Source organism: Salvia splendens, chromosome 19, assembly GCF_004379255.2.
Source record: "Salvia splendens isolate huo1 chromosome 19, SspV2, whole genome shotgun sequence".
Lineage (NCBI taxonomy): Eukaryota > Viridiplantae > Streptophyta > Magnoliopsida > Lamiales > Lamiaceae > Salvia > Salvia splendens.
Window position 1 is genome coordinate 6,954,673 of NC_056050.1, and position 24,604 is coordinate 6,979,276.

The 24,604-nt window shown below is 37.5% G+C and overlaps 2 protein-coding genes across 2 annotated transcripts; both read right to left on the reverse strand.

Moving 5' to 3' along the window:
- Window positions 1-11,123: 11,123 nt before the first annotated feature.
- Window positions 11,124-17,499, reverse strand: LOC121778518 (arginine--tRNA ligase, chloroplastic/mitochondrial-like). The gene is made up of 16 exons (XM_042175883.1): window positions 17,439-17,499; window positions 17,189-17,264; window positions 16,932-17,005; window positions 16,379-16,594; window positions 15,829-15,909; window positions 15,430-15,513; window positions 15,220-15,324; window positions 14,689-14,867; window positions 14,322-14,406; window positions 14,056-14,242; window positions 13,875-13,944; window positions 13,612-13,681; window positions 13,234-13,323; window positions 11,675-11,743; window positions 11,481-11,579; window positions 11,124-11,408 (listed from the first exon to the last, which is right to left on the reverse strand). Exons 3-16 carry the CDS (start codon window positions 17,001-17,003, stop codon window positions 11,298-11,300), a joined length of 1,518 nt encoding a protein of 505 aa, XP_042031817.1. The 5' UTR covers window positions 17,004-17,005; window positions 17,189-17,264; window positions 17,439-17,499; the 3' UTR covers window positions 11,124-11,297.
- A 1,813-nt stretch (window positions 17,500-19,312) lies between these two features.
- Window positions 19,313-24,604, reverse strand: LOC121778939 (COBRA-like protein 1). Its single transcript, XM_042176320.1, has 6 exons — window positions 24,448-24,604; window positions 21,174-21,253; window positions 20,515-20,935; window positions 20,276-20,435; window positions 19,924-20,171; window positions 19,313-19,665 (listed from the first exon to the last, which is right to left on the reverse strand). Exons 1-6 carry the CDS (start codon window positions 24,602-24,604, stop codon window positions 19,370-19,372), a joined length of 1,362 nt encoding a protein of 453 aa, XP_042032254.1. The 3' UTR covers window positions 19,313-19,369.

The following is a 24,604-nucleotide window of genomic DNA, read 5'->3' on the forward strand; positions in this document are numbered from 1 at the left end:
TTTTATTGAGATTACACGTTACAACAATTACAAATCACTAAAATCTTGAGGTCTTGAATTCTTAAACAAAAATTTAAATACAAACGAGACTACTAGTCAACAGCGAAGCTAATTACAGATTACAAAAAAGACTTAGAAGTTCTTATAAAAAAAACTTATAAGTATATATGCTCTTAATCGGCGAAGGAGATCTTTCTACATAACTAAATTGAGGACACCTTTCAAAATTCAACTTTAAATGTTGAGTTTAGTCTAACAATCAACAATTATAGTAGAATTTTCAAAAGTTTCTCAGATTTAGCCTTATAGAGAAATCTATTTTATCGACTAGAGTATATACAAATACAATTATTTAATTGCATTTGCATATTTTTAAAGTAGGAACCAATGAAAAAAAAATAAAGGAAAAATGACTTGAGCTCAACTTAAATTTAAAATTTAAGTTGAGGTGCCTACATATCCCCAATGCTCATTTGCATTAGGGAATCAAAGCCCACGTAGTTCTCTTACCTTACTTACCTATTTGGCTTGGCTGGCGGCGGTTGACGGTTGGCCTATGATTCATCCCAGGTGAATTCATCTTGTGATCCCTTCTGACGATCGTCCAAATCATTTTCTTGTTCTCTAACGTCAGCTTTGGCCCAATCATCAAGTAACATCATGGCTTTCATATTTTTCGCGGAGAGCTTACTTCTTGATTCATCCAACACACGGGAACCAACACTAAAAGCGGACTCGACGGCGACAGTGGAAGCCGGAACAGAAAAAATCTCCTTGGCCATTGACGCAAGTATGGGAAAATCTTTCTCCTGGGTTCCCTACCAATCGAGGACATCGATTTGGGCGGGAGGAGTAGGACCTTCATCACCAAAGGAAAATAGTGAATCGAAATATAAATCTAATTCACTTACCATACCTGAGGACCTTCCGTCGGTGCTGTAGCTGTATAGGTCGGCTAGTTGGGATTACGCGTCGGGGTCATCATAATCGGCTTGAAATGCGAAGCCGTAGTTATGTTGTGGAGGAGGGGGATCTTCTGACTTGGTGGGTATTGTTATACTTGGTTTCATATTCGGTGTAGAGAGCACGCAAATTAAACTCGAAGGTTTGTTGGATAATTGACCGATCCGGGAGGTTTATTTGAAATGTTTCGGAGAGGTCTACTCCAAATTCGTCACTGGTTTCCGATTGGATTGCTTGAAGTGGACCAAGATCAATAGAACTCAAATTGTTATAATAAAAATCTAAAATCTTGGAGGTACCGGCTAATTTCCATTTTGGATCCAAGACCTTTGCAATAAAAAACACCTTTGGAATCTCACTGAAATACTTAAGCCATTTTTCAATCATATAATATAAAACACACATCAATTCAGGTGAAGAGGAAGCATTTTTCATTGCAGTTTTAAAACCAAGTGATATATACATGCAATGCTCTAAAACACGAACAGTAGTGCAATAATAAACACCCGACAATTCAACAGTAGCATTTTTAAAATATTTAAACAATTTAAATAAAGCCACACTATGTTCCCAACAACTATGCGAAAGATATAAATCATGAACGAGATAGGTTCTATAAAAATCACATAAAGAATCTTTATGCGTCAAAGTAGAATTCAGACAATCATATGTCGAATTCCATCTATGAGACACATCCATAGTAAAATTCGTATATCTTACATTCTTTTGATGGTAATATTTCTTCCAAGCTTTGCCAATAGCTGGCTTTTGATGGATTAATCTAACTGCAGTTCTAATAGAACTAACATGCTTTTGCCATAATTCAAGCGCATCTTGTACACATAAATTTAAAATATGACATATGCATCTTTGATGAAAATACTTACCTCCAATAACCGGAGCACAAGCCACAATCAAATCACTAATACTTGCGGTGTTGGCAGTTGCATTATCAAAACCAATAGAAAATATCTTATTGCATAATTGAAACTATTCAAAACTTGAACAATTAAAGAAGCAATTTCAGGTGCAGTGTGTGGTGTCTCAAATTCTCTAAAACCAATTAAACGCTTGTTCAAAGTCCAACTATTGTCCACAAAGTGAACCGTAATGCCCACGTATGAATGCCGGTTAAAACAATCAGTCCATACATCTGAGCAAATGTTCACTTTGCGGCCCAAGTTAACTAAATAACGTGATCATTCAACTTTTTTCTCTAAACATTGTCTAACGGTAGATCGTTGAACGGTCATTCGACCTATTCTTTTTATAGCTACGTTTAAACCACTTTGCATAGTAACCTCAAATTTTTTGTCATCATAAACATTAAAAGGAAAATGCTTCATTGCAGCCCATCTAGTCATAACGTCAGAAAATTCTTTTTGATCATATTTAAAAAGAGGCGTACCTGACGAACCTGAGCCACCGGGTTGGAAGTTTAGTTGGGTTTGGGTAGAGGTAGTGCCACATTCTACCGGATGCTTTGTCACCAAATGACAACGGAGGGTGCCATATCCCCTACCACTCGCAAATTTGTAGACTTTATCACAATAGTTACAATATGCATGAAACGCCGATGTCTCTTCTTGAGAGTGCAGATCATGAGGACTTGGAATCACCACCGGGACCTTCTTGCAGTGTTTAACAAAAATATCAGATTTCAAAGCTTTTGTAGTGTTAGTGGGTGGAGGGGGAGGAGACATCTCCTCATTTCCGCCGGTGCTAGAAGGAATACGAGAATGAGATCTATCATCATTGTTGTCCGAGTCCGACGATATAGACACGTCGTACTCGTCATTTTGTTGGGAACCACCGCCCCCGCCCCCGCCCCCGCCCCCACCTTGATGCATTTCAGTGAGTAGATTGGCCATCCTATAATCTTCTTCTATCTATAAATATAATATAAGTTGAAGTTTAATTAGGATCACAAAAAAAATTAAAAAACTCGATCTTATGAAATTATGAATTGTAAAAATAATTTAATTTTTTAGAACTTACTTGCAGGCGTTCAGCTGCCACTCAGGAAACCTCTTCTATAACTTCTCGACGACTAGGTCGCCTTGATTTTGAGGGATGACTACTTTGATCTTGGGCAATTCATTTGCCCCGATCACCACGTCCCGGTCCACCATGAGAAGAAGACATAGTGATAAATGAAAGTAGTATGTATGGAATATGGAGTATGGAATAAATGGTAAATTAAGAACACAACAACAAATATAGTAGTAAGTAGTAACTAGTAAACAACTTGAGCAATTAAAGAGAATGAGGAGAGAATAGAGAAAGAGAGATTGAGAATGAAATCCTTGTTGACACAAGAATGGGGTGAGTAAAAATGAGGGGGGAAGTGGGGTATTTATAGGAGTAAAATTGGAAGAAAAAAAAAATTGAAATTTCAAATTCGGCAGAAAACCGGCGGTTTACCGCCTGAACCAGCGGTTCGCCCGAAAACCGACGGTTCAATCCACGGTTTCTGACGGAAACCGCCTGTGTCTGGCCGAAAACCGGCGGTTTCTGGCCGGTTTTCAGGCCTATACACTACATCCTACACCCTGCCACCTGAAAAAGCACCGGAACCGTCGGAAATCGGTGATTCAAACCGGCGGTTTTTGTCATAAACCGGCTGGTTTTTCTGCAACCTTGCCTGCAACCCTACTCCCCTAGCCGGAATCTGCCGTTGGACCCGTTGAACCGCCGGTTCACGCTTCAAGATTTCCCGAACCTGAACCGGCCCGCCTGAACCGTGAAACCGCCGGTGTCGGTCCCTGTTCCGATTCATGAACCGGCGGTTAACCGCCGGGCCGGTTCGGTTTGTGCATGCTTATGTATAGATTGTCTCATCAAAATTTACAAAAAAAATCTCGACATCTTTCTGACAACTGTCCAATCCATGTAGATTATGAAAAATAATTGACACAAATCAATATAAGTTTGGCTATTAGGTCATCTCCAACAATACCCCAAAACGCAATTTTGCAGTGAAAAACACCTCCAATCATACCCCAAAACCCATCCCAAATCGTCCTTTTTTTGCGTTTTTGAACAGTGCTACCCCAAAGATGGAGTAGCACTGTAGCGATCGCAAATTCACTTTTCCAATTTCTAGAAATTGCAATTTAATCCTTTCTTGTTCATCTATTTTCGAATAAAGCAAAGAGAGTTACCATATTTATGGAGAATTTGGCGGAACCAGTGAAGGAAGAAATTTGCCGACGCAGAGAAAGAAAAATGAAAAAGAGAGATGAAGAAAGACCAAGTCTCACGTTATTTTGAGGTTTAATTTAGTACTCCTATTTTTAATTGTATCTAATTAAGTAAATAAAGTAAATATATGTATGCATAAATTAATTAATTAGATATCTCCTTTAGGTTTTGGGCGATATAACTAATTAGTTAAAATTCATTTTATATAAATTTTGTATAATTTGTAAGATTTGTACTCTAAATATAATATGTATATAAGTAAATAAACTAAATATATATGAAATTTGGAGTATAAATTATTGATAAAGTGATGTGGGTTAATGTGTAATTTAAATAAATATGTAGGTAAGATTGAAAAAGTAAAAAAAATAGGTGAATATGGAATATTCTTTTGGGTTTGGGTTTTGTGTAAATGGTTGGAGTAGAATTACTGTTTGATGTGACAGAACTGGAAAAATGGGTTTGAGTTTGGTGTAAATTGTTGGAGATGGCCTTAGTGAAAAAGGTCTCATCGGACTTCTCTTTGGGTATAACTCTTCACATGCCTTGAAGACTTTCACTTCCCTCATGGTCCACGTTTATGTTCGTAAACTGATTTGTTCTCTATGAGTGGTGTTCGGTTTCCTAGATAAAATAATAGTAAAATATAATATAAGATTAAGTTGTGAAATTATTTTAATCATAGATAATTAATTATGACTATTTATCTCGTGATTATTTATATAGGATTGAGTTATCACATTAACCAATTCGACCGCATATTTTAGTCTTGCAGCATTCACGTAGGATTCCAAGATAATGACTATCTTTGTATACTATTATTGATTTAGTTCGGATTCCAAGAAAATGAACTTCTTTGTCCATCATTGATTTAATTTGAATTCCATCATATTTTTCCCAAGAGTTTGTATAGTTTCATGAGTCAAACCGACTAGGAAATCCCAAACCTATGAATCTATTTTATTCATTCGTAACTTAAGAAATAAGACAACCGTAATATTATTTCTCATCAAACAATATTTTCTCCCTTTTACCTTCGAAAATCATTATATACAAACAATATTTCCTTATTTTCGATGTCATTAGCTAACCAGCGTCTTCTCATTATCGTATCAGATATTTGTCCCCTTTTAAATGATTTTATTTTAAAATTATGTGTCAATAACAATTATATAGTACTAAGATGAAAAATATAAAAAATTATTCAAATCTAGAAATGAAGACCACGTTGCAATTTTGCATTGATCAATGGAGACACTTAATACTTACAATTTTACTCATTTTAATTACCGGCAGATCAATCCAATTGTTTTATCAATCATTTTTCTTACTCTCTACGATGATATGAATGGCATATGGAACAAACGATACACTTTAATTACATGCAAATCAAAAATCCAATTGTTTTAAACACACTCTTGAACAGAGATCTTGAGTTTCCAACACAGCTAAAACTCTTTCAATTTTGCGAGTATATACAACTCCCCCAGAAAAAGATTAGGGAATGTGTTAAGGAATACCTTCCTCAACGTCAAAATATCGAACACAATCAAGAAACGGGTGCCGTCGTCGTCGAGCGCCCAAGAGATTTGGGTCGGCGATGACTTCCGGCGGAGGGTTGCTGAGCGCGAGAGAGGTTCTCGTCGGCAGCGATAAAGAGAATTTCTTGATGCACAATTAATTGAGCCAAATAAACGATCATACATATATTCATTGACTAACTATTATGAAAGACTCCACACATATTTATAATATGTGTGGATACAAAAGGATATTAATAGAATTGTGAAATCTGACTTCATGAGCATGGAAGAATCGAGAGAATCAGAAGATATTTGGAGAAAATCTGAGTCTTATTTCATTGAGTATGAACGAGTACAACACACCTTATATACTTGGTGTTAACTAAACTAACTACATAACAGAAATATTAACTAACTCCAGCTGGCACAACTAACTAACAGACTAAACGGCATGGAGAGATGCTCGTGTGTGAGTGAGAGCACGGTAGTCTGCATGGATGCTTGGTAGCTGATGTGATCTAGCTCTGATAGGCCCCCTCAAGATGGACTATATAGACTTTTGAAGTCCATCTTGATGAGTAGGTTGTGGAAAGGACCAGCAGCCAAAGGCTTGGTAAAGATATCGGCAAGTTGGTTGTTGTTGTGAACATGAATAGTCTTTATCACTCCCTCACTGATCTTATCACGAACCGTGTGACAATCGATTTCAATGTGCTTTGTGCGTTCATGAAAGACCGGATTGGAGCTGATGTGGACGGCAGCTTGGCTATCACAATATAATGGAACCGGTAGCTTCATATTAATACCAAAATCTTTGAGTAAGGCAATAATCCAAACTACTTCACAACATGCAAGCGCCATGGACCTATACTCGGCATCGGCAGATGATCTAGAGATCGTATGCTGTTTCTTCGATTTCCAAGAGATCAATGATGTGCCAATAAACAAACAGAAACCAGATATAGAACGTCGTGTGTCAGGGCAGCCGGCCCAATCCGCGTCAGAGAAGATGCTAGGTGATAGATCTGCCTGAGCGGAGTAAAACAGACCATGGCCGACTGTGCCTTTCAGGTATTTAAGAACTCGTTCAGCAGCAGCGAGATGATCAGAGCATGGTTTTGATAGGAATTGGCTGAGTTTGTTGACAACAAAGGTTATGTCCGGGCATGTGATGCAAAGATACACAAGTCTACCAATGAGTCTTCTATAAATTGTTGGATCTTCAAGTAGAGAACCTGCATATTGTTGTAACTGCTTGATAGAATCCATAGGAGTGGAGGTTGGTTTACAACCAAGTAAACCAGCATCAGAGACAAGATCCATGGCATATTTGTGCTGAGAAATGAAGATTCCAGATTTGTTTCTAGCAATTTCAATACCAAGAAAGTATTTTGGATGGCCCAGGTCCTTAAATTTTAAGTGGTTGGCTAGAAACACCTTGAACTCAGAGATCAAATGCTCATCACTACTAGCCACGAGGATGTCATCGACATAGATAACAACCCCAAAGAAGTTACCCGTTGGAGATGACTTGTAGAAGAAAGAGTGGTCAGAAGCTGACTAAGCTAAACCAAAGCCTGAGAGGACTTGAGAAAACTTCAAGTACCATTGCCTAGAGGCTTGTTTAAGGCCATAAAGAGACTTTTTCAATCGACACACAAGCTGTCCAGACCCAGGGGGAGGATTATCAACAACCAAGCCAGGGGTAAAGTCATATAGATCTCTTCCTCCAAGTCTCCATATAGAAAGGCATTGTTAATGTCCAAATGAGCTAAACACCAGCCTTTAATGGCAGCAAGAGAGAGCATCAACTTCACTGTAGTGAGCTTAGCCACAGAGGAAAAGGTGTCATGGTAATCAACACCCGCTTGTTGAGTAAACCCTTTTGCCACCAACCGTGCTTTGTATCTCTCCACACTAGCATCAGCTTTGAACTTGATTTTATACACCCACTTACATGAGATGGGGATTTTACCCTGGGGTAAGTAAGTAATCAGCCAAGTATTGTTTCTAATCAAAGCTTGTAGCTCATCTTGCATAGCTAGAATCCACTCTTGGGATTGAGAGGCTTTCTTATATGTGGAAGGTTCAGAGAGTGTGGAGAGAAGAATGATGAATTGCTGATATGGATGAGAGAATCTGGATAAAGAGAAATAAGATGAGATGGGATATTGTGAAGTGGAGGTGACTGCATTGCAGATGTAGTCAGCAAGGTGAGGTGGAGGTTTGAGAGGCCTGCCAGATGTGGAGTGATGAGATATAGTGGGAGCACTCTGAGATAGATTGGGAGCATTTTGAGATGTGAGAGGACTATTATGAGATGAAGAATTCTGAGGGATGAGAGGATCAGAAATTGATGATATATCAGTGGTTGAGAAACTGGACTGAGATTGAGAAGAGAATGGAAATTCAGTCTCATGAAAAGACACATTCCTACTGATAAAAATCTCATGAGTGTCTAGATCCATGACTTTATATCCTTTATAACCTGAGGGATATCCAATAAAAACACATTTGATTGCTCTTGGGGAAAACTTGTGTTTACTTTTATCCAAGGTGGATGCAAAGCATAGACACCCAAAAGTCTTGAGATTGGAGTAGGAGGGAGGCTTTTTGAAGAGGGATTGGAAAGGAGTTGTATTATCTGGTAGGACAGAGGAAGGAGTTCTATTAATAAGGAAAGATGCGGTCAGAATACACTCCCCCCAAAAATATATTGGCAGATGAGATTGAAAGAGAAGGCTACGGGCCACATTGAGTAAATGTTGGTGTTTTCTTTCAACCTTTGCATTTTGTTGGGGAGTTTCCACACAGGAGTGATGAGCTATAGTCCCATATGAAGATAGGAGATTGTGAAGGTTTAATTTTTTAGAACTTACTTGCAGGCGTTCAGCCGCCACTCAGGAAACCTCTTCTATAACTTCTCGACGACTAGGCCGCCTTGATTTTGAGGGATGACTACTTTGATCTTGGGCAATTCCTTTGCCCCGATCACCACGTCCCGGTCCACCATGAGAAGAAGACATAGTGATAAATGAAAGTAGTATGTATGGAATATGGAGTATGGAATAAATGATAAATTAAGAACACAACAACAAATATAGTAGTAAGTAGTAACTAGTAAACAACTTGAACAATTAAAGAGAATGAGGAGAGAATAGAGAAAGGGAGATTGAGAATGAAATCCTTGTTGACACAAGAATGGGGTGAGTAAAAATGAGGGGGGGAGTGGGGTATTTATAGGAGTAAAATTGGAAGAAAAAAAAATTTGAAATTTCAAATTCGGCAGAAAACCGGTAGTTTACCGCCTGAACCAGCGGTTCGCCCGAAAACCGACGGTTCAATCCACGGTTTCTGACGGAAACCACCTGTTTCTGGCCGAAAACCGGCGGTTTCTGACCAGTTTTCAGGCCTATACACTGCACCCTACGCCCTTCCACCTGAAAAAGCACCGGAACCGTCGGAAACCGGTGATTCAAACCGGCGGTTTTTGTCATAAACCGGCTGGTTTTTCTGCAACCTTGCCTGCAACCCTACTCCCCTAGCCGGAATCCGCCGTTGAACCCGTTGAACCGCCGGTTCACGCTTCAAGATTACCCCGAACCTGAACCGGCCCGCCTGAACCGTGAAACCGCCGGTGCCAGTCCCTGATCCGATTCATGAACCGGCGGTTCCGAACTGGCGGTTAACCGCCGGGCCGGTTCGGTTTGTGCATGCTTATGTATAGATGGTCTCATCAATACTATAATTTACAAAAAAAATCTCGACATCTTTCTGACAACTGTCCAATCCATGTAGATTATGAAAAATAATTGACACAAATCAATATAAGTTTGGCTATTTTGCAGTGAAAAACACCTCCAATCATACCCCAAAACCCATCCTAAATCGTCCTTTTTTTTTGCGTTTTTGAACAGTGCTACCCCAAAGATGGAGTAGCACTGTAGCGATCGCAAATTCACTTTTCCAATTTCTGGAAATTGCAATTTAATCCTTTCTTGTTCATCTATTTTCGAATAAAGCAAAGAGAGTTACCATATTTATGGAGAATTTGGCGGAACCAGTGAAGGAAGAAATTTGCCGACGCAGAGAAAGAAAAACGAAAAAGAGAGATGAAGAAAGACCAAGTCTCACGTTATTTTGGGGTTTAATTTAGTACTCCTATTTTTAATTGTATCTAATTAAGTAAATAAACTAAATATAGGTATGCATAAATTAATTAATTAGATATCTCCTTTAGGTTTTGGGCGATATAACTAATTAGTTAAAATTCATTTTATATAAATTTTGTATAATTTGTAAGATTTGTACTCTAAATATATTATGTATATATGTAAATAAACTAAATATATATGAAATTTGGAGTATAAATTATTGATAAAGTGTTGTGGGTTAATGTGTAATTTAAATAAATATGTAGGTAAGATTGAAAAAGTAAAAAAAAGGTGAATATGGAATATTCTTTTAGGTTTGGGTTTTGTGTAAATGGTTGGAGTAGAATTACTGTTTGATGTGACAGAACTGGAAAAATGGGTTTGAGTTTGGTGTAAATTGTTGGAGATTGCCTTAGTGAAAAAGGTCTCATCGGACTTCTCTTTGGGTATAACTCTTCACATGCCTTGAAGACTTTCACTTCCCTCATGGTCCACGTTTATGTTCGTAAACTAATTTGTTCTCTATGAGTGGTGTTCGATTTCCTAGATAAAATAATGCTAAAATATAATATAAGATTAAGTTGTGAAATTATTTTAATCATAGATAATTAATTATGACTATTTATCTCGTGATTATTTATATAGGATTGAGTTATCTCATTAACCAATTCCACCGAATATTTTAGTCTTGCAGCATTCACATAGGATTCCAAGATAATGATTATATTTGTATACTATTATTGATTTAGTTCGGATTCCAAGAAAATGAAGATCTTTGTCCATCATTGATTTAATTTGAATTCAATCATATTTTTGCCAAGAGTTTGTATAGTTTCATGAGTCAAACCGACTAGGAAATCCCAAACCTATGAATCTATTTTATTCATTCGTAACTTAAGAAATAAGACAATCGTAATATTATTTCTCATCAAACAATATTTTCTCCCTTTTACCTTCGAAAATCATTATATACAAACAATATTTCCTTACTTATTTTCGATGTCATTACCTAGCCAGCGTCTTCTCATTATCGTATCAGATATTTGTCCCCTTTTAAATGATTTTATTTTAAAATTATGTGTCAATAACTTTTATATAGTACTAAGATGAAAAATATAAAAAATTATTCAAATCTAGAAATGAAGACCACGTTGCAATTTTGTATTGATCAATGGAGACATTTAATACTTACAATTTTACTCATTTTAATTACCGGCAGATCAATCCAATTGTTTTATCAATCATTTTTCTTACTCTCTACGATGATATGAATGGCATATGGAACAAACGATACACTTTAATTACATGCAAATCAACAATCCAATTGTTTTAAACACACTCTTGAACAGAGATCTTGAGTTTCCAACACAGCTAAACTCTTTCAATTTTGCGAGTATATACAACTCCCCCAATAAAAACCCATCAAATTCCCAGAAAAAGATTAGGGAATGGCTTAAATTTTGTAAACAGGAGTGATTCCCAGCAAATGGAAACATTTTCTCATAACAACTGCTGTTGCCTCGCACAACAGGAGTCGGCTCGTCTCCTCTGCAGATCCCACAACCTACAACTTTCTCGGATTAGACAAGTTACAGAAAGTAACATCGAGAGTATCGAGAGATTAAAAGTTTCACACCTGGCAGTTGGTATAAAATCCAGTGAAGTATTCTGATAAATTGTATAAATATTCACACAAACCATTTGGCAACAGATTTGTGATCGACTCTTCGCCAACCTGATAAAAAGCAGAAAATTGTGAGATTCAATCATAGAACTCATACCTTTGAGGAGTGTGACCATACAAACAGGAATATCCATACACATAATTACCTCAGCAAACTGGAGCAAATGAAGTCCTAAAACACGTTCACCGGGATGAGCCAAGTCTATCTTCCCAGTCTGTTTCAAATTCAGTGAAGTTAATAAGATGTGAATAACGATACTGATGCGAAGCTTATTTCCTATTCTTTACCCCGGATTTCATGTTAATTATAACTCACCAAGTCGTGCTTTGAGTGTAGTTTCGGGTGTTAGAAGCTGGAAGTTCGTCGGAAATGCATAGCTGAGATTCCAGAGAGTTCGCCCGGTCGGGCGTTTTGATGTCGCTAAACGCCCGGTCGGGCGTTTCCATATTGTGCATGCGGAGTCCAGAAAGTTCGCCCGGTCGGGCGTTCTGATTTCAACTAAACGCCCGGTCGGGCGTTTCCCGCGAGGCCATGCAGTAGCCTTTCGCCCGGTCGGGCGATTACCTCCTTTGAATTCGCCCGGTCGGGCGTTTTAGTCGCGTAACTGCGATTTTGCAGTTGACCCAGCGGTTGAAGGATTAAAAAGGCTGGGAATGCGAAAAAGACTGGGGGGGAACGAGACAGAGAAAAGGACAGAGGGAGAGAAAGGAGGAGAGGAAGAAGAGAAGGAAGGCATTCCGGCCATTATTCCGACCATCCATTCCCGAATCCCGACTCCACTCGACGAGAGCATCACACCTATGGTTTTATTTCTACATTCTACCATGTGTATAGGCTAGGCTCTCTTTGTTGCTCCGAGTTGTAATCTAGGCTTGTGTATTTGTTTTAACACCTTGAATCGTATGTTTGATTCCAACAATGTGTTTGATAATTAAAATGCTACGTTTTTGGCTAATGATGTAGTGTTGTTAAATCTTAACTATTGTCTCTTTAACATAGCTTAGGATTGATCGTTTGTTGGTATGCTTTCGATTTAGAACTGTTCAGGGGATAAATTGATAGTGGATTAGGTAAGTGATTATAGTAGACGACATTTATTCCCGCGCATCCGCAGGAATTAAATGTCGTTGAAAGTTGGTTCATGGAACAAGTGTTCAGCTGACTGTGAACTATACGTCGTAGACATGTTCAGTGCACGCGATTAGGTAGATAATTATAATCCCGTCGTATGTTTCGTTGTAAATGGTGTAAAACAACGCAAGCTTAGTGAGCAACTTGGAGTGACCTGTCTTTCTCGTGTCAAAAATCTCATTTTAGTAGCTTAAATTAGTTAACCATCTCAAAATCAAAACAAAATCTTTATATGCTTTGTGTAGTCATATTAAGTGTAAGCAATCTTGCCTCCCTGTGGATCGACACTTGAAATACTACTACGATACTGTATTCTTGCAGTAGTGTAGTATTATTAGAGTTAAAATAATTGAACTTGATAATCTTTATACATTGATTAAGAACTCTAAAATATCACATCAGATACACTCTTGAAGTTACCCACAGCGTATATGATCCTAAAGTTTTGAAGTTTCTTATACAGTAATGGAATGCATTCCAGTCCTTAAGTACGATTATAAGACCAAAGATTACATCATAAGAAAGCACTGCGAAAGCAATTACAGCTTGCAGCTTAGAAGGGAGCAGCCATACCTTTTTTAATTCTTCAATATCTTTCCCTGATTTTCTGATAATTGAGCATATCCGAGCATGTGCATATAACAAGTACACGGCAGTATTGCCCTGCACGTGATAGTAGAAGTGCACACTTAAGGACAAACATAGAGAAGGCAAATAGATTTAAACAGAAACAAAGCCGACCAGTGAGAGAACAGCTCTCATAAATTGATAATAATAATAATAATAATATAGTCCTTTGTTAATAATATGGGATGAGCAAATAGTTTAACTATGAGAAGATTAAATAAGAATTTGGGTGCAGCAAAACATTTGTTTTACGATATTAGTAACTTGTCACCTAATGTTTTTAACTAATTCTTCATTCATCTATGAATCATAGTTGTAACTCACCTTGTCGTTGAGCATCTGGTCAAAACTAAATGTATAGTTGGTTGTTCGGTTATTCTTCAGATCAGCATATCTGTTTATAGACAAAAAATCTTTAGATATCTAGTTAGCAACAGCTAGTGAAAGATTTGTAACCTCTCTCAAGCCAAAACATTATAGTATACCAGCGCATGCATATTCTAATGTAAGCATAAAAGTAAGTATAGTTTGTAAACCTAGAAGAAATAGTTGTCAAAGAAAAGCAGCCCAAAATACAGGATACTCACTTAACAGCCCCATATCCAACTGCTTCAGCAGTTTTATCGAGCTCCTCTTCAGTCCATGCTTTATCTTTGCCTGACATGCATTTACAGTACTTGTTAGGCCCAGTTTTTTCATTTCAGAGCATAAGTAGACCAATATTAATCAACTCAGGTAATAGAGCTGACAAAGAATAAAGCTACTAACCTCTTTCAATTAAAGCAGTTTTGCATCTACTTTTGGCTTCAGTTAGTAAATCAACCAGTTTTACAGTTTCAGTACTGCGAGTTCGAAATCTTTTTCCATCTTCTCCAAGAACTAGCCCAAAACCAACATGGCTAGTTTTAGGATACTTACTATCACCAGCTGGAAGCCAACCAGCTCGTTTGGCTGCCTGAAAGTGCATCCCTAAACTCTCAGGGTATGCAAAGGAGCTAATGTAAGGACAGGATGTGGAGGAGATTCAAACTTACAGCAAAAAGCATTTCAAAGTGCTCCCTTTGGCCAACATCAGTAAGATATATAATCCATTCAGCCTTTTCCTCATTCAGTCGATACCTACAAATTATACATGTAAGCGACAACAAGAACACTTTCAACAGCTTATATGGTAGATTTGCATGGCCAAGTATCGACACTTCGTATAGAAACATTGGCAATTAAATTAAAAAGGCACCACCATTGTAGATAATACAACAAGGTTAAATAAAAAAGTCTACAGCCTCTATCTGACCCCATTCTAAACCAGGGGTATAGAGTATACTAGTCCGAGCAAGTGGTATATATGCTACGATAAGATAAAAGGATAAGAAAGAACATTTGCTAAGTGCAGCAACTCACCACAGAGCAGCAAGATCTGTTGATGCGTAATTGTACCCACCATCCCTTTTTACAACAATAAGGGGTATCTTTTTTCCTTCAACGAAGATGACACGAGCTCCTTCGCTATCTTCAATTAATCCCTCTTTATTCAGTAATTCTAGAGCATTGGGAATGTAAGGATTGTAAAAGCTCTCACCCTGGGAAAAAGAAAAGATATGATTGAAATGCAAGGCAAATAAAACCCCAAAAACTAGTAAGCATAAATTAATTTTTTAAGCACGTCGAAGGAGCTGCTGAATACTAATTTGATAATTGTGTCCATGTTAAGGTGAATACTAATTTTTGACACAGTTCTCTTCCAGTAAAAAAGAGAAATTGTATAATAACAGGGGTCACTTAGGCAAAATAACAAAAAAGCACGAAACACCAGTCACCATAGATTATCTAGGAAAGGACATAACTCCAGATATCAGGACGACCGAGATGGATACTCACTAAAAGCTCCAAATTAACCAGACCGAGCAACTTAAAACATAGAAGCCTCCGTACCTTTTCCTCCAACTGAACTCCAAGATGCTCATACACCTTCTCATATCCACTTCTACTGATTTTACAAATTTCAGCCCATGCCTTCAGGTACTTCTCCTCCCCAGCCTGTAGTATGGATATATAAGTATATACAGCATCACTCAAAGATAATATAAAAAGAATTTTCGAGATCATCATCATTCAGGCAAGATAAACTATTATGTAGTCTACCTGAAGGCTGACAACTGCCCTCTGGGCCCTTTCCTTGAAAGCAGGGTCACCATCAAATCTTACCTTTGATGCCTTATAGAATGCCTGAAAACCAGAAATTGAAAAATAGTTGAAACCCCAAGCACAAGCCATAATAATTTTAATAAAACAAGCACTTATGCCAGATGACCATCTATTTGTGTATTACTATTAGAAAAGCAGCAAAAGACCAACAGGGTATATCTTACTCATGCCTGATGCATAATGTGGAGGCATGTTATAAGTTATTCATAGTTAAATGTGTAATCTTATTATAAGAAAGTAATCTTATATTGCATTGTGTTTGTTTATGGTTAACGGTGGAGAATATAACAAAACATTATCTGAAAAGACCACAGGACATTCAAATTTGTATCTCACCTCCAAATCTCCAATGGCTTGATCATTGACAACTTCCAGGCTCGGAAACTTTTCGAATAGGAATTCTATTAACATACCAAACTATAAGACAACCAAACAAAATTAGCATGTAAACAATTTACAAAGCAAAGCCACAGCTACTGAGATTTAACTACTTCGTATTAAAAGAATGATTAGGATCAGCATGTGAGCCCCACAAGGAGGTATTTCATCTTCGACCAAATGGAAAATTGTAGACAACTCTAAAAAAAGTCCAATAATACAGCCTCTGAAAATATTAGGCTAACTCCATAAAATAAACAGAAAAAGGAAGCCTCTATAATCAAAATGCTGGAACACAAGCCTTGATTTCTGGAAGAATGCTAACACAAAATAGAATCCACAGTTTCTCCACAAAGAGAAATATATTAACCAATTAAGGTCAGAAATTCAAAAGTTTGATTTTACTTGAATAAGCTCGATACATGCAAGTTTTGAAATAATAATTAATCAACAACATTATTAAAACAATCAGTACTGCTTATCATTGGTAACAAAGATCTATACACACCTGAGTCCCCCAGTCACCAACATGGTTTCTCCGAAGAACCTCCACATTTGAGAACTCTAGCATACGTGCCAGGGTGTCTCCAATGATAGTTGACCTTAAGTGACCAACATGCATTTCTTTTGCTATATTAGGTGATGAGAAATCCACCACAACTCTTTTAACCGAGAGCTTAGGAGCCCACGTTTCAATACCATCCCTTAGCATATTTTGAATGCACTGCAAAAATTATGGTAAGATCTTTAATGCTTTACTAATGTAACATAAATGATACTCCCTCCGTCCGCGAAAAATAGAGCACATTTGTCATTTTTGGTTGTCAACGAAAAATACAGCACGTTTAAAAAAGGAAAGTTTTCAACAACTTCTCTTTTACTTTTTTTCCTTCTCTCTTACTAATAATACTGACCCCACATTCCACTAACACTAATTCTCTCTTACTTTTTTCCCTTCTCTCTTACTTTACCAATTCCACATTAAAACCCGTGCCATTCACAATGTGTCCTATTTTCTGTGGACGGAGGGAGTATTTAAATTAAAGGGTCACTGAATTTACCTTGGCAATCCATTGATCAGACAATTTAACATTTACAAAACCAGGTCCAGCAATTGAGCTTCCATCTATCATTTCTGATGCAGGGAGATTTGCTTTAATGGCCTAGAACAAATAAATGACTCTCATATGATAAAGTAGTAGTATCAACTAATGATATAATTTATACAGCATGAAAGAGTATTTATGTTATCATAAGTTTAGCATATTAAACCTACAATATGAAGGTATGCCTTAATAAGCGTACATATTTATCAAACCTGTCCAATTTGTTGGGGATTTTTAAACTGGGTACTCTTTCCTTTAACTTTGGACCACAAACCCATTGCATTATTGCTGTACAAAAGAAGAATTTAACATTTTAATAAAAGATGGGGCAATAATTCAGAGTGATTACATATTACCAATAGCAATATATAACGCATTCAAATATTAATACTCCAAACTTAAGAGCAGCCTATTAAAAATATGTGAAACAGATTTACAACACCAAAAAAGATAAGGCAATACCATTGGTAGTCACCAAATTTGGAATTTTGACAAGGTGCAATAGCAGGGTCAATATCCAACTCCTCCGGAGCTGTTACTCTCAAAGATACTTCAAATAATTTTGCTAGTTGTTGCTTAGGACTACCAGCAATCCCTCGATCCTGTTAGTGATACATGAAACAAGAATTAACAAACGGCAATACAAATTGGTTGCCTGTTTCAGTTTTCTTAACTAGAGAAAATGCACATGTGCATATTTAGAGCTTACATGTAGATAAACGGTCTTTGGATGTACAGAAATCAACATGTGTTCCTTAACTATCGTTTAAGCTTCTGTAACAAGATAGTAATAAGAACTTACATTTTCCATACTAGTCAATGATGATGATTTGGCTCTGAAGAATATCCTTTCTGAAGTTATAAGAATACCTGTCTAGTTTTATTAGAATATATAAGAAAATCAGTACACGACCCAACAAGAATGTATTTCAATAAAAGGAAGCAGCCAAAAATTTTACTTGTCCTTGATAACATCATATAAGCAGAGAATTCAATTACAAATGGGAAGTTACAAATATATTTCATCATGGTAATTGTAGGAACATCAGATGCCAAACAACTAGATCAAAGGTCACATTGACTACCAAACCATATGCGACTGCGCCTGAGACTGATATGAAGTAGATCACAACATTCTACTTAGGGATCATGTGTAAAGGGGCATATTAGATAGAATAAGACACCTTCCCCAAAATCATCACAGTGGCAAGTACAAAGAAATACTTGATTAAACAACTCAGTTACTCAGTATACTTTTGGCTATTAATGAGTACATATGACTTTCATCCGTAATTGTTGCTTTCAGTTATTCAGTAAACTAATTGAGACCACATCAACAATACAATAAGTTAGGTTAGGCTAATTCAAACCTAAGCTCGGAATTTTGAATACAATAATTTCATGAATTGGAATTTCCCTTAACATGGAAACCAATGCGTCGCAGAAAAGCATGAAGGTTTCTCCAACACATACAATCTCAGAGACAGAGAGAGAGATTCTTACAGTTGGTGGATAAGTTAGGGAGAGAGAGGCAGGGGAGTGAGAAAACCGGCGCGGAGTAGACTGGATGGTAAGAAGTCATTGGAGTATCTTAGTAATTCTTAAGGGAAAAAGTTAAATAAAGAAAGTATACTTTTTAAATTTAACTTTCTAAAAAATAATTATACTTTCATAAAGAATAATGATTTTAGAGATGAAGGTAAATTTAACTTCCCAAAAAAGTAATACGTGTGTCTCTAATCAATTATACTAAATTCAAACTCATTTTAGTATAAATGTAACATCAAATATGATCTTACTTCAATAATTTTACTAAACTCAAACTTAAGGAGTATTATTTATACTATGTTTACTCACAAAATTTGAAAAAAAAAATTGTTTTGTTTAAGTGTAAACTTAAAAATAGATACTTTTACTTAAAAACAAAAAAATGAGATTGATTTTGGAGTACCTGCAAGTTCTCTATCTATCCTATTTTAGCTATTTTAGTTTTTAGTGTACCATTCAAGATGGTTCCACTAAACCTAAAAGAAGCACTCCTTGAGGGATTGATTGTATGTTTATCTATCATGGCCGAAAAGACTTGTTAAGTTTATGATTTCCAGATCACTTTAAAGTTTGCTAGAAAAACTAGATTACTCCCAAAATTGGTGACATTTTTGGACAATATCCCTTATTTTTATTGTGAAATTCGACACCAAAAGTACACATTAACAGGAAACCGAGCAGGTAAATCTTCAAATACTAGTGTGATGATAAAGAAAACTACAATATTTTTTACACAGACATTGAAGAAGAGTCTATAGGTAATCATACTACTACATAGTTAGCTCTACTCAAAATAATGGCATGATAAACATAAGTTGAAGTGCTAAAACAAAATATATCAGGATTCAGCACCACATGATGCAAGTGCAAGTCAAGTATAGCAATGTCTTGAGCAAAAACAGCCCCCCGCGACTGCCCGAGTCCCCGTTGGGCAACATTGGGAACATGTCGGGAAGCGGCATCCGACAGTTCTCCCCATTGAAATATATCCTTCTTGGAAACCCCCAACCATTCCTCAGTGTGAATGCATCTGCAATTTTCTGCATGAGTATGTCTGTTGTCACTGATCCCACTTCATACTCATTGCCTTGCAGTAGTTCTGTGTTGTACAAGACCTTTCCCCAAAACAGAGCTGCATCCTCTGCCAAATAAAGGGAAAACAATCTATAAATTACTAAGCTATTATCATAATACTCTCTTTGTCCCACTCGAAGTGACATATTTTCCTTTTTTAGATGTTCTACTCTAAATAACACATTTCTTAAAATAGAAATATCACTATCCATACTTTTTTCTTATCTCTTACTTTATTCTTTCAACTGAATTCACAAAACAACACTACATAAAATCTCATGCCGAATAAGAAATGTTCCACTTAGAGTGGAGTATAAAGGAGTACCTGGGACGGTTGAAAGCATGGTGTTGTTAAACTCCGGGGCAGTGAAAGGTGCCCGGAAGCCGGGGTGTTGAACGACGATGTTCCAATCGGAGTAGTTCCTCCCATAATGGTAGTTAGAGACAGTTAGTTTCACTCTCCAGTGTGTGACATAGTTGGTCTTGATGTGCCAATGGACTCTGAGAGGGCACATGTGATCTGTGCATCTAACTATTTCAGCATCTTCTACATTTGAGGAGATTGCACCTTCACTTCATCAACAAAAATTCACATTGTTTTACTATATCAAAAGCAATGGAAACACAAATCACAAAAAAAATACACAAATCACAAAAAAAATACTGTGTTTCTTCACCTAATGCATGAGTACGAGGACCGGTCAGCTACCCGACACCCGCAGCTGCACGAGGGGCACGATGTGATATCCGGGTTGTAGAACGTCGAGAGGGACACGCAGCAAATTGGTACCTTGCTAGATATGTAGCTTGAGTAGGTACATTCTGATCTCCATGTTCCTAAAAGGCCACTAGTGGTTGTTAAAAATCTTGCACTAAACTTGATATTTTAAACTAACTTCGGTTCTAACCACTTAACTGAAAACCTGCTCTTCCCTCAATCCCCCAGTGACGAAGGAGATTGAGGGGAGAGCATCTCGAAGAGTTCCACAAGTGTATCCCCGTGTGGGGGCTGTTAGGGTTAAATTAAGGGGCGGGCGGTAGGCTGTCCTGTTTTGGTCCAAATTGCCTATTGTGATGTCGAAGGACGAGTAAGACGTGTGAGGGTTGATGGCCCACGCGGCTAGGAGACCACCCTCGATTGTTGTTGCTACTATCAGTGGATGTGGAGAGCAGCAATGTGGCTTCACATCTGTGGAAGGCTTGCAGTGTCCTTGTTTGGTGGCAATGGCCCCGGAAATGGCCCAAATAACCTCGTCCTTCGCCCACGCCCACCCGAGTTTCCAACCCGGTTTCTCCACGTGGCGATACTGATAGTAGTTTTGGATGGTCACCCTTGCCTCAACACCACCAAATAACAACAGAATCGGAATCAGAATCAGAATCATGATAATGTTGAACTTCACGTGTAGTTTTGTGATCAACATTATGCACTTATAAACTGATCTATGCATCTATACCAAGAAGGAAACAATTAACATGCAAATTTAAAGGAAAAAATCCATGAAAAGAGAAAAAAAACCAATACTATCTAGTTCATAAAAAATAAAGATTCAAACTTTAGGGTTTCAAACTAACCACATAGCCGTCGTGGGTATACTTGAATATGTCGAAGGTGACCGTGATGTTTCCATTCGGATCCAAAGGGTCGTAGCAATCTGCAACAAGAGAAACCTCAGGGGAGAGAGAATTGTATTTGAGATGAACAAAACAAAGCTAGTTATGATATGATGCCTGAAATTCTTGAAACTGCAACCAAAAACATGAACATCAACAAGTAAAGTTGCATTGATGGATGGAGTCAAGGGAGCAAAATTAGATATGTAAAAACGCCCTAAACAACGAAGATCTTTATCAACAAACAAAAACAAACACAAGTGACGAGGTTGAGCTTCATTAAGATCATATAAGAAGAGTTGGATATGGTCAAATAGAGACAAAATTGTTGGAAACATCTATGTGAATAACATGAGACAAAACAAGTAGATGAAAGGTATCAACATGTTATAAATTCTTGATTCTCTTATAAGTTATAGTAGTATATAAATAATTTGCACAAATACTTAGTCCTTTTTCACTATCTTTCCAAAATTTCCAGATAAGTTTACTATATGTACTAGAAAATATTGAATTAAAATACTACTCCTACTAATTAAATGTTCAATAAGTTGAGCTTAATACGTAACTTCTTACGTTCACAATGTCACATTCGGCAGCAGCATTTCGTCTCTTCTTTCAGGTATTTCAACATATTATTCCAATTTTGATTGTCTCTATATAATACATTCTCGTTGTATTTTATACCTAGTTTTTCAAAATTAAAAATCTTATATCTAGATTTTGAGAGGGGTGTTTATTACATAATCCAATAAAGATCAAATCATGATGTTTACTAACATGAAATTATTGTATTCTACTTGGAATCAATGTGACAATTGAAAATTGGATTATAACTTGATCGTAAATATTTAACTACAAAGTATGCAAATTTGATAATAAAGTGGGTCCCAGTCGATATAGTAAAATTTTAAAGAAATGGATAATTAAGTCTACTGTTTTGGTCGCCGACTCGCCGTCCAGGAACTCAGTATTCTTGGCAAGTTGACTCAGCATTCTGTATCTATATTTTATTTGTTGTACATATTCGTTCATTACATCGAGTGGAAATAATATTATGACAAATAAATATATTTATTTCAATAAGAATAAATTTTGTGTACAAAATTAACTAAAATAATGAATATTTTTTATTCTATGAGTATTCAACGGATATTTAGTCGCATGGATTAGAGAGATTGTTAAGTAAATTCCACGAGAAGAAGAATAACGGTGAGCAAGCATGTCCAGCTTACAAAACTCTCAAACAAAAGAAGAGTTAAACAACAACACTAAGAGCTACTCGACAGATAACCAACAAAACACGTCAACGGCCATGAAACCAACACACCCGCCCAAACAGGCGGAAAAAAAAAACATAAAGCGCCTCACAAACAACAGCAAAGACAAAAAGCACAATAAGCGGAGAGAAGAGACAACATAAAATTGTACAATTGATAACAGCTGAAATAGAGAGATTGTTAAGTAAATTCAACAAGAAGAACAACCATGTCAAGTTTGTAGCTATTTTCGATCGTTTTATAATAAAATTGTTCAATTGATAACCTTTTCAGGTAGGTAAATACAAAAATTTTGGCATATTTTTAATTGAGCATTGGACAAGATTTAGGGAAACATTGGCAATAGTCGTTCTCCGGTCTTTTCTAGTAAAGTGCACCATCGTCTCGAAATCTTGTCCTAACATAATTTTGAAAACAAGCTGAAAAATACTGCAAGTTTGACATTATTATTATTGTTGGTGTCTATAGTTAAACATTTTCTTTTAAGTTTTTGGTAGAATATACTCCCTCCGTCCACCGTTAGAGGATCTATTTATGAGCGGTACGGGTTTTAAAAAATGTTAAAAAAAGTAGGTGGAAAAAAGTTAGTGGAATAGATGTCTCACTTGTATATATTAGTTTTAAATGAAATATGAGTGGAATGAGTTAGTGGAAGGTGGGACCTTATTACCATTTATGGTAAAAGTGAACCGGGACTCCTATTCGCTTACGGACTAAAATGAAAAAATAAGACTCCTATTCGCAGATAGAGGGAGTAATTTTTGTTTCAAAGTTCAACCCATTAAAAAAACTAAATCAAAATCTCAGCTATAGTAAAAACTTTTCTAAAATTTTATATCCCACAAATGAGTCATATTTAGTTATGGCACGGGTTTTAAGAAATATGAAGAGAAGTGGGTTAAATAAGTTAATAAAATATAAGTCTCATTTATATATAGGAATAACTGCTTCAAAAGTCATGAACTTTGCCAAAAGTTTGGTTTTTCCCATCAACTCTATAAGTTGCAAGAAAAGTCATGAAGTTTACATTCGCTTGCTGATTTCCCGAGTTGGGTTTTCCGGCCAGACTTGCACTGATGTGGCGCGCTGATAATTTTTAAAAAAAATTACCTCCTTGCTGACGTGGCACGATGACTGTGCATTCTATTAATATTTTTTTTCCTCCCAACTAAAATTAAATCACATTTTGAAGCAATAATTAATAGGAGTAAGAGCATCCGCAACGGAGGACGTCCCAGCGGACGTCAGACCGGCGTGCGGGAGGCGGACGAGGACGTCGCTTGCGGACACTGCAGATCCACGGCTTTCCGACGGACGTCCCGATTTTTTAAAAAAAAAAATTTAAAAACTCTATATATACGGCTCGTTGAACTTCATTTCATTCGCACCACTTGTTTTAACGAGTTTCTCTCTCTACTTTCATTTCTTTTGAAGAAAAATGGAGCACCACGATAGTAATTCTCCCGGCACGAGCGAGTCACAAACGCCGACGTTTCCCGTTAGAGGTGGGGAAACGCCGGCGGAAGTGGACCGATGTCCGGGAAAATACCCGGAATGGCGGGGATGATGCCCGGGTACTACAATATGTACCCCCTTGGTGTGCAGGGATGGGTGGGATGATGCCCCAAATGCCTGGGGTGAGTGCCGCGATGACAGGGATGGCGCCCGTCCCGATGATGCCCCAAATGCCCGGGATGATGCAGGGCATGTCTTCCGCTGCGGGGGTAGTAGGCAGGGGGTCCCCCAATCATCTGGGAACAATGTCTATCGCCCCTACATGGATTTATTGTCTAGTGATTACCCCAGAGTACTCCTCTGGAGACTCAGTTCACCGACATTGAGACTTTCTCTTTTGAGGAGTTTGGGCTATCTCAGGTCAGGGAGTCTCCCACTGCGATGCCACCGGCGGTAGGGAGGATGAGGAAGCAGGGCAAAGGGAAGGGCAAGGGCACTACCTCGTCCTCGCGTGCGGGGGACGAGGGTGGGGCGGCGGCCTGGGGGAAGGAAGCTGACGGGAGAAAGAGGACCATCTGGAGCATAGGGGAATGCGTCGCGCTGGTGAAGGCCTAGGTCGGTGTAGTCGGGGATCCCTACATCGGGGCTAACCAGCAT

Excerpts from the sequence above, each read along its gene's own strand:
- LOC121778939 (XM_042176320.1), bottom strand. The coding sequence starts at position 24,604 with ATGCTGGTTAGCCCCGATGTAGGGATCCCCGACTACACCGACCTAGGC. Across the intron at positions 20,436-20,514 it reads GAGGGAAGAGCAGGTTTTCA|GAACATGGAGATCAGAATGT; the intron begins GTTAAGTGGTTA and ends GTGGCCTTTTAG. Across the intron at positions 19,666-19,923 it reads CATGCTTTCAACCGTCCCAG|AGGATGCAGCTCTGTTTTGG; the intron begins GTACTCCTTTAT and ends TTTATTTGGCAG.
- LOC121778518 (XM_042175883.1), bottom strand. The coding sequence starts at position 17,003 with ATGATAGATGGAAGCTCAATTGCTGGACCTGGTTTTGTAAATGTTAAA. Across the intron at positions 13,945-14,055 it reads AACTGCTTTAATTGAAAGAG|GCAAAGATAAAGCATGGACT; the intron begins GTTAGTAGCTTT and ends AATGCATGTCAG. Across the intron at positions 11,580-11,674 it reads ATTTGCTCCAGTTTGCTGAG|GTTGGCGAAGAGTCGATCAC; the intron begins GTAATTATGTGT and ends GCTTTTTATCAG.